The sequence below is a fragment of the Phasianus colchicus genome, chromosome 2 (assembly GCF_987193195.1).
Source record: "Phasianus colchicus chromosome 2, bPhaCol1.hap1.1, whole genome shotgun sequence".
Taxonomy (NCBI): Eukaryota; Metazoa; Chordata; class Aves; order Galliformes; family Phasianidae; genus Phasianus; species Phasianus colchicus.
In genome coordinates this window covers 66424600-66434783 of record NC_143437.1, presented here as the reverse complement: position 1 = coordinate 66434783, position 10184 = coordinate 66424600, and the positions used below count along the sequence as shown (strand labels likewise).

Sequence of the window (10184 nt, the reverse complement as noted above, 5' to 3'; positions counted from 1 at the left end):
ATACCTTGGAAGGCAGTACAGGTGCTTGTGCCCGTAAACAGACTGCTAACTCTGGGGTAAGGGTTCTCTTGTACAGCAATTTTGAGTACTATTCTTCAACATTTATATTCAACAGCTCACAAAGCTCACAGACAGGTTCTGAGACAGTATAGTGAGTGCAGCACAGAAGTAAAACTCACCATATTCTTCCTATAAACACACTGCAGCTAGTTTTCGAAGCAGGGAACTGTCCTGACAAAAAAATAGAGGGAAATACAAGACAGGAGGAACATTTTTCCTCCTGAGCAAGCCGCAACAGCAAGTGTTCATTCCTGTGTTCCCACAGCCCCAGTCCAGCTCTGTGCTGAATCTTTCAGAGTGCGGGACTGAGAGCACTCCTACACAAGAGCTGTGAAAAACGGGATGCAAGGAATACGAGAGGGAACACCAGGACGACCTCACTGCTGCCTCTTTACATTCATGAGATGGCAGAGCTGGAAGGGAGCTGTGATTAAACGCGTCTCTTTTTCACTGCGACAGTGAAGAACCTCCGACCCAGGACTGCACTCTGAAGCCCTCGGCGCCTCTTCCCCCGCACGAACGCCGTGTGGGGCCCGCTCTCAGCACGCCGGCACCGCGCGGGTCCGACCCGTTAGCGCCCGCCAACCCCGACGGCGGGCCCGCGCTCCACACCCCGCCTCCCGCCGAGCCGCTCCCGCCCCCGGCGGCGGTTGCCCCCGCCCCTTCAGGAGCCGGCGGCGGGCCGGTGGCGAGCGCCCTGCCCCCGGCGGCGGGCCGCCATTTACGTCAGCCCCGCGCTGCCCGGCCCGCCCCGTCGGCCGCCCGCTCCCGCCAAAGCCGCCGCCGAAGCCGCAGCGAGCGGAGCGCGGGGATCGGCGGCGGCCGGGACGGCGCGGAAACTTCGAGCGGCGGAGCAGCGCACGGGCAGAGCTGCGCGGCACCGCGGGCTGCGTTGTTCAGCACCGCGGACAGAGCGCTTCAGCACCACGGACAGAGGTGCTCGGCACCACAGACAGGGCGGCGCCCCGCCCGGAATGCGCGCCCCGCGCCCCGCCGCACCTCCGCTCACAACTACTGCCCTGCACTGGCGGCCCCGGCGGCGATGGAGCCAACGACGGTCCTGAACGAGAGCTCGGCTGCGGTCCCCTGGCTGCCCGCCCGCGCCGGCAACGCCTCGCTGGAGCTGGCGTCTCGACCCCCCGCGCCCACCGCCATCAACCCCTGGGACGTGATGCTGTGCGTCTCTGGCACCGCCATCGCCTGCGAGAACGCCATCGTGGTGGCTATCATCTGCTACTCGCCCACCCTGCGCACCCCCATGTTTGTGCTCATCGGGAGCCTGGCCACTGCCGACCTGCTGGCCGGGATCGGCCTCATCCTCAACTTTGTTTTCCAGTACGTGATCCGTTCTGAGACGGTCAGCCTCCTCACCGTGGGTTTCCTCGTTGCCTCCTTCACCGCCTCTGTGAGTAGCTTGCTGGCCATCACGGTCGACCGTTACCTCTCCCTCTACAATGCTCTCACCTACTACTCAGAGAGGACGGTGCTGTGTATCCACACTATGCTGGTGTGCACCTGGGGAGTCTCCCTCTGCCTGGGGCTGCTGCCAGTCCTGGGCTGGAACTGCCTCCACGACCACGCTGCCTGCAGCGTTGTCAAACCCTTGACCAAGAGCAACGTGACTCTGCTGTCTGCCTCTTTCTTTCTCATTTTTATCATCATGCTCCATCTCTACATTGAAATCTGTAAAATAGTTTGCAGACATGCCCATCAGATAGCTCTCCAGCAACATTTTCTGACTGCATCACACTATGTTGCTACCAAAAAGGGAGTGTCTACTCTTGCTATAATTCTTGGGACTTTTGGAGCAAGCTGGCTACCTTTTGCCATCTACTGTGTGGTTGGGGATCCCAACTACCCTTCCGTGTACACTTATGCCACGCTTCTACCTGCTACTTACAACTCCATGATCAATCCTATTATTTATGCCTACAGAAACCAAGAAATTCAGAGGTCCATGTGGGTTCTCTTCTGTGGCTGCTTTCAGTCTAAAGTGTCCTTTCGCTCCCGGTCCCCTAGCGATGTCTGAGTGACTTTTCTTTTTGTAGTACTGCACCAAGTGACAACCCACTTAGTGAATTATTACAGTGCCTGTTATAAACTTCAAACTCTGTTGTGAAGTCATTGAAAACATGCTTAAATATTAGCACTTTATACATCTTTGTATCTTTGAAAGTGTTCAGGGTATAAACTTCTCAGTTCTGTGGAAAAAAAAAATGTGGTTGTAAATAAATTTGCACATCACATTGGTAAAGTGAAGATGTTCTGATACTGCTTAATTGTAGCACCTTATTTCTAGCTGCTGATCTGCCAAAACAGTGTTGCCTTTCTGAAGGGCAGAGAGAAAGAAAGTTGATTTTTGTGTTATATTTGTACCTGTGTATGTGTTGGGGGGAGGGAATGTATGTGTGAATGTGTGCAATTCCTTGCTGCATAATATTGATAAATTATAACATTTTGTACACAAATAAAAACATTTAAGATGTAAGAAAATTTGTGTGTTCATATGATTTTAGAAATAAGTGAGATGGAAAATTTTCCAGGTAAGCAAAGTTCCTTTGTTTACTTTTGAAGGCTAACCATGTAATTCCACTTAGAGAGATCATCATTTACTATGGAGATGAAATATTGTACCAAGAAAGGAACCTTTCTGCTTGCTTGTTTGTTTGCTCTCTTCTTCTTTTTGACAAAGAAAGAGCAAAGAAGAGAAAAAACTCCTTTTTATTCTCTCCTGAAAAAGTAACAGAAGACCCAGACAAGTAGGCTACTAATCACAATTATTCTCCAGGCCTCCTTTTCAATTTATAAGCTAGTCATTTATGATGATGCCATATTTAAAAGTTATTAAACTGTGGGGGAAAATCAAACTCAACACTGTGCTATTCTTACAGTGTAACACTGCACGGTAAAAAAGAAAAAAGAAAAAAAAGGAGAAAAAAAGTCTCCTTTCCTAAAAGCCTGTATAACACCATAATACATTGACTTTCCTTATCATCTGCAGTTCTGTGGGTAATATGAATTGTTCCTCCCCCTCCTTTTTTTGACAGTGCACTGCAGAAAAAATCATTTAAGTGCATCTTTGCTGTCTCCCTGTCTCAGAGCAGTACATGGTTTTCAGATAATCCCATAGCTAGCGGCTTCAAAGAGCCCATCAGAGGTCAATACTGTTCAGAGTTTGGAAAACATTTCTTCACTCAAGTTCAAATTCAAATTCACAGACAACAGATTTGTTTGAAGCAAAAAGATGTGCAACATATTTCAAAAGCAGTATTATTTCTTATTTATTTATAGTTACCTTACATTTCCCATTATGGCTATATGATATCTTGTCACTCTCATTTCAATTTGTATTTAAGATTAATCTAATGTACATAGTGCTATATAAAGAGCTTGGACTAGTGTGTTTCCCAGCTTATGAGTGGCAACGCATGAAGCACCTCCCTGCTGGAGCAGCCAGCACAACAGAAAGGCTGTGAATGAGTAATACTGTACTTCTGTGAGAACAGGTATTACGAGATAAGTAAAATTTAACAGAGTATACAAAGATATTTCATTTCATCAATCAGGTCACATTTCAGGTGTGACCTGATTGGAAAACTATATCCCAGACTCAGATATCTCCATTATTTTTACCAGTTCAAACTCATGAATGCATTCAGGTACATTCAGGCATCAGGAGAGACATGGACTTGTTAAAAGGAACTAGAGGAGGGCCAAAAAATGTTCAGAGGGATGAAACACTTCCCCTATGAGGACAGGCTGAGAGAGCTGGAGCTGTTCAGCCTGGAGAAGAGAAGGCTCTGGAGAGACCTGATAGCTGCCTTTCAGTATCTAAAAGGGAGCTATAAGAAAGAAGTGGACAGAATTTAGCAGGATCTGTTGTGGTAGGACAAGGGAAAGTATTTCAAACAAACAAAAAAAAAGGTGATTTAGATTGGATATAAGAAAAGAATTTTATGAGAAGCGTAAGAAGCACTGGAACAGGCTGCCCAGATGGATGCCCCATCCCTGGAGACATTCAAGGTCAGGATGGATGGGGCTCTGAGCACCCTGATCAAGCTGCATGTGTTCCTGTTCATTGCAGTGGAGTTGGACTAGGTGGCCTTCCAACTCAAATGATTCTGCAATTCTATGATTCTGCAATTGTTCATCAGGGCACCTCTGCAGAATTGTTACGGATGTGATATAAAACAGATCTTATGACAGGCAAAAATGCTGATCAGATTAAGAATTGTAAAATTGTTAGGGAGAAACAATATTTCCCCCCTCTTTTCTGCTGTCAAAAGCAACAGAACCCCAGAATTTTTTGTCTCATACGTCTGAACTACTGAATGAAACAAAGACTGCTTGTAGCCCTGTAGCAAAGTGTCACAAAGCATGTCTGAATACTTTTCCCTCTGCAAAAATCAGGGTAACTGTGACTAAACTGTGAACTGGAAACATCCACTGGCTTGTGCAATGCACTACATTGGCAACGGTGATGACGGAGAACATTTGCTCTAGCAACTTGTATAGACTTGGCCCAAGGTGCTCTACCATCGATGTTAACTGCTGAGAGGTAAAACCAACAAGAGCTTTGGACTAGTGAAATCTGATAAAAATTTATGGTAAAACTGGAAAATTTACCATCTCCTAGGCTTTAATTTCATAAGTCTTTGTCACCAAAGAAAAAACTACTGAAGGAAACTTCTCATATCTACTTCTGAGCACTAAAGTTAAGGAGATAAAATCTGCTGGAGAAAAGCATGGATACCCACCTCCCTCCACTGACTTTACCAGGAACTTACTTTTACCACAAATCCATTAAGCAGCTACCACTCATGTAAAATTAATTATAGAAATCTTGGATTTCTACTTTGGCAATAAATGATTTAATCCAAGACTTGAAAACTTATATGGTTTTCCACTGTTTTGCACAACATACACTAGCTTTGATTTGATTTTAAATACATGACCATGCTTTTATTTTAGTACTTCTCCCAGTGATTTATTCTACCTACAAAATAAAGTTGAATCACTCCTGTTAAAAACAGAACAATTTCAAGGTATTTTCCTGAGAATTCTTCCCCACTACTAGGAAAAAAAATTGTTTTCAGCAAGGTTATCCATTCATTTTATTGGGACAGTACAAATGTTCTTCTTTTCTACATATTCTCTTCTGAAAGCTTTTGCTCGTAATTTCTGAGAAAGGCTAATGCAAAAGGGGAGAGGGTATTTTGTTCGGTTTTGGACATCCCTGAGAGTGGTATTGACATCAACCTTGTTGCAGCAAAAACAGCCTTTCATTTCCAAAGTCAGTGCTAGTCTCTAGAGGTAACTGAGCAGAATAAGAGAAAGTAGACTATGTGATCTCTTTCTCCCCACGTAACATCTCACTTTAGAAAAAGAGGAGCTGCAGCCCCTGGTAATATCCACAATTCCTGACAGGGTGAGCCTGAGAATTTTGTGTAGCATGACACCTGTATTTTCATTGCTGAGTTTTTTACTGAAGCAACCACGACAATAACAACAAATGAAACAACAGACATTTATTTGAGAAAATGGTATTATATTTGCATTATCTGCATCCACAGACTCTCATGTTGTCAGACCAATGACATCTAATTTACTCATGAAATGAGTCTTGGAAGACAAAAATGAGAATTCCTGGAATCCCCAGTGCCAGTCCACTGCAAGACACACCCCCTTAATCCTCACACAGACCTAACAGAAGGCTGTCCTTCTGCTATCACTGCCTGTAATGCTGCTGAGGACAATCACGTACTGTGTGTCTGATCTTGTATTTCCACAAGTCAATGGGCAATTTTGTCTACACAAGGGCTGCACAATTGCAGCAGTAATTGCTGTTACCACCAGTGAGCACAGATCTTTCCTTGTACTTGTGGGCCCATGTGCTTACTGTTATTCATGTTCTCAACTCAATGGTATTATCTTCCAGGGGAGAAAATGTATGCTGAGTTAGGTACAAGGATCAGGCTCAACATTAGGTAATGATATATGATGCAGTCTTAGCTGGAAAAGGAAATGAAATTTCCAACTTCAATACCCTTAAAATCTCCTTCGTTGTTTTATTCTAAGGTAGATAACATCAACATTGGTCAAAAAGTTACAAGTCTGTGCTCACTAAAACTGTGTTTCTATCTATTGCAAAGGAGCCAAGATAATCATAGAATAATGACAGTATCATAATAACAACATCTCACTGAAAACCATACAATTTTGAGACAGGAAGTCCTCAGCCTCAGCTCCAATTTTCATTAAAAACCAATAGTTTATTACTAAACTTGAAAATAATATGAGACTTGCAGTGTCTCTAAAAGCCAGATTCTGGCAGTTTTACATATGTGAAGTGTTTCTCTCTGTGCTCAACTCCATAATTTTGGTGGGAATAATTGCAGAGAGCAGCATAACTCTGGTGAGCAGGAGTTGGTCTGGAGCTGGTCTGAAAGCAGCACACAGTGCTTGGTTTCCTATAGGGTTTTTGCTGCAATCAGTGGTATAACATCGCTGCAAATGGAATGAGAACAACTCTGCAGGCTGCTGTGTATGAATCACTGTATATTAAAAAAAACAGCAGGATTGAAAATCACAGGTCAAACAAAACCCCTTTTTTAGCTTACCAAACAAAATGACAAAATACTTTCAAACCTGAAAACTGAGCATGTGCATATTTTTATGAATGTAGTGAACCACAGGTACTAAATAACGCACAGGAGGTAATAGCAGCTCTCATCTCCATTCTGCTGCAGTAATTTTTAAAGGACTTTTTTTTTTTTTAATGAACTACAAATAATTTCTGATAGTACAGCTGTTTGTAAGTTTTTCAGCCATTTTTCTTGACATTCACTTTAAAAGGAAAAGACAAGGAGGAAAAACAGCACATTTTCTCCTTCCTGCTGCTTCACGGCAGGGATGTGCACACTGGAGGGAAAGCAGCAACCGAGCAGCTGCGTTTCAGCTCTGCCAGGATGCTGAGAACATCTGGAGCTCACCACTGGGTGTAAATTTCTTCATTGTGGGGCTGATGCTGTGGGGAACACTGGGCTGTGAGCTGTCTCTGCTCTGCAGGTTCCTCACTGGAGTGACGTGAGTAAGCATTTCCCCGGTGATGTGGCTTAAGCCGGCAGGTGGCTCAGCACCACACAGTCATTTTGCTCACTCTCCCCTTCCCAGTGGGATGGGGGAGAAAACTGGAAAGAAAGAAACTCACAGTAGTACTCATGGGTTGATATAAAACTATTTATTATGATAGAGAAAAAGAAAAGATTAATAGTTATGACGATATGTATGTATGTGTATATATATATATGTATGAATATACATAACAAGTCACACACATGCAATTGCTCGCTACCCACCAATCAATGCCCAGCTTGCCCCCCAGGCAGCAGAAGAGAATAATGAATTCTCATCCCCTTCAAAATTCCTTCTGCATGATGCAGAATAACCCCTTCACCAGTCTAAGTCAGCTTTCTTAATTCTGTTCACTCCCAACTTCTTGGGCTCTTTGCTGCAAATGGCATTGGTTCTGTAAAACACTGATTAGTAGCAGCTATAAACATCATTGTGTTATCAACATTGTTTTTCTCCTAGAACTAAAAAAAAAATACCATAATACCAGCTACTCTGAAGAAAACAATTCCATCACAGCTGAAACTAAGACATCTGGGAGCTGCTAGGGCAAGGACAGCTGGAAGTATGGGAGTCACCTCTTGGATTCCTGTCAGCTGATCCATAGAGCCACACAAATCTCCCCTGGGTGGCAAACCAGCTCACGTTCCAGTACCCTCCTCGTGTTTAACCTCCTTCCTCTGAACATACATGGAAAACACTCCCCAGGGGAAGCTGCATTTACTGAGGGCAGTAACCCCGCATTAGAAATACCAAGCTGCTACCAGTAGTGCCTGGGGAGCTGTAAGCACTGAGCCAGCAGTGACACTCACTGTGTCTGCCTGTCCATTTCAACAGCTCTGCTGCAAAAACACAGAAAGAGGAGGGAGCCATGGCCATGGTGAGGTCTGTGTGTGATGAGTCCGCACCAAAGGCTGCTGGCAAAGGTATTTTTTTCATGCAGAGATTAACATATCTTTTATACTTTCTACTTTGATGGTGTCATAATACAAGTGGTGGGAGAAAGAGAGAAATAGAAAAGAACATGCTTGTGTCCACATTAGGTGGAGCAAGCAGTGGCTCAATGTATCCCATACTACAACATGGATATATCAGCTAGATGTGGTGCACCCTTCCAGCAATGTGCTGGCGCTCCACAAGGGAAGCCATAAGTATTTCTTCATTGCAAAATCATGCTGTGGTTATCTTAGACACCTTGTGTGGACAGCTGTAACTGTAGACAGATTCCTTGAGCTGCCCAGCTTACTGTAGAGCCTTGTGAAGGAATAACACATAGTCAACATCCATCTTTCACCCTGCTTTTGAGTGCAATTAATTTATAATTCACAAGGCCAGGCTTGGTAATCACCTCTAGGACATTTCCAACAGCATGATGTGCCCTTTCTACTCCTACCTCTCTGTGCCCTATGGCACAAAGTGTGGGGCAGAACAAGACTGTTACCTATCACAATCTATGGTCCTTTCACATCTCCTTTAGAAACAGATGTTTCCCTTTTGTTTTTGAACAAAGGAGACACAGAGCCTGTGTTTCTATGATACATATTTGGGCCACAGGCAGGAACATTCCACATTCAATCACAGAATCACAGAATGGCCAGGGTTGAAAGGACCTCAAGGATCATGAATCTCCAACCTCCCTGCCACATGCAGGGCCACCAACCTCACCTTTTTATACTAGACCAGGCTGCCCAGGGCCCCTTCCAATCTGGCCTTGAACACCTCTAGGGATGGGGCATCCACAACCTCTCTGAGCAGCCTGTATCTGCACCTCATTGCTCTCTCTGTAAAGAACTTCCCCCTGACATCCAACCTAATTCTTCCTTCCCTCAACTTAAAACCATTTTCCTGTGTCCTGCAGTTATCTACCCTTTCAAAGAGTTGATTCCCCTCCTGTCTGTAGGCTCCCTTTAGGTACTGAAAGGCTGAGGTCACCCCGCAGCCTTCTTTTCACCAGGCTAAACAAGCCCAGCTCCCTCAGCCTGTCTTCGTAGGGCAGGTGCTCCAGTCCCCTGATCATCTCTGTGGCTCTCCTCTGGACCCTCTCCAACAGCTTCCTGTCTTTTTTGTACTGAGGGCTCCAGACCTGGATACCATTTGGTTTCTGAGCTGCAAGAGCACACTGCTGGCTCATGTTAAGCTTTTCATCTATCAAGATCCCCAGGTCATTCTCTGCAGGGCTGCTCTCAAGGACCGCTCCTTCCAATCTGTGTGGATGCCTGGGATTCCTCCGGCCCAAGTGCAAAACCTTGCACTTTGCCATGTTGAACCTCATTAATCATGGTGCATCCACCTTATAGAAAAAACCCAAACCATTAAAATAAAGAAACAATAATTCTAAGGTTCCAATACTACACAAACCAAGAGATGTTGTTGGTGTCTTGGTTAACATTCTATTCATATCTGTTGGTTTTTCTCTGTCTTTCCATGTGCTTTCTGCCATCCACACCAACAGATTGCTCCCATGCTACTTGATATGATCTGAGCTATGATTCTCGTCTACATTTCCGGAAAGCTTCATTTTGTAATGGATATTCCTGTTACTAGAGCATTTCCTGGAGGTGCTTTTCTTTGCAGAAGTGTTATCCAATATGAGCTTCCTTCTGATCTCACTCACAGCTGTGCAAGTGTTCATAATCTGGCTGATGATCATGTCAGGAAAATACCTGGGAAAACATCTGCCAATATTTGCATGCACTTCGCTTCACAGCTTTTGCCTATTGCTAGTGCACGTAAGTATTAGATGTGTTGTGTGGAAACAGTAAATTTGAGTGAGTGTTACGGGAACATTTTCTGAGTTGAGCTTTATCTCTTGATAGAGATATCTCTTGATAGTTAAGTTGTATCCCTGTATTTATTCATAAACATGTAAATAGGAGTTATGGTTATGTAATCCAGAAAAAAGAATAGTTCTGTGTTAGTTGAGTTCCTGATTCTGAACATATCTGCATGTTTACTTTTACTCAGAAGGGAAAGACGGTTATTCATTTCCTTTG

The 10184-nt window shown here is 44.3% G+C and overlaps 1 protein-coding gene across 1 annotated transcript; it reads left to right on the top strand.

The window, feature by feature from the left end:
• Nucleotides 1–827: 827 nt before the first annotated feature.
• Nucleotides 828–2553, top strand: GPR6 (G protein-coupled receptor 6). Its single transcript, XM_031611081.2, has one exon. The coding sequence runs from the start codon at nt 1103–1105 to the stop codon at nt 2087–2089; it is 987 nt and encodes a 328-aa protein (XP_031466941.1). The 5' UTR covers nt 828–1102; the 3' UTR covers nt 2090–2553.
• Nucleotides 2554–10184: the final 7631 nt, after the last annotated feature.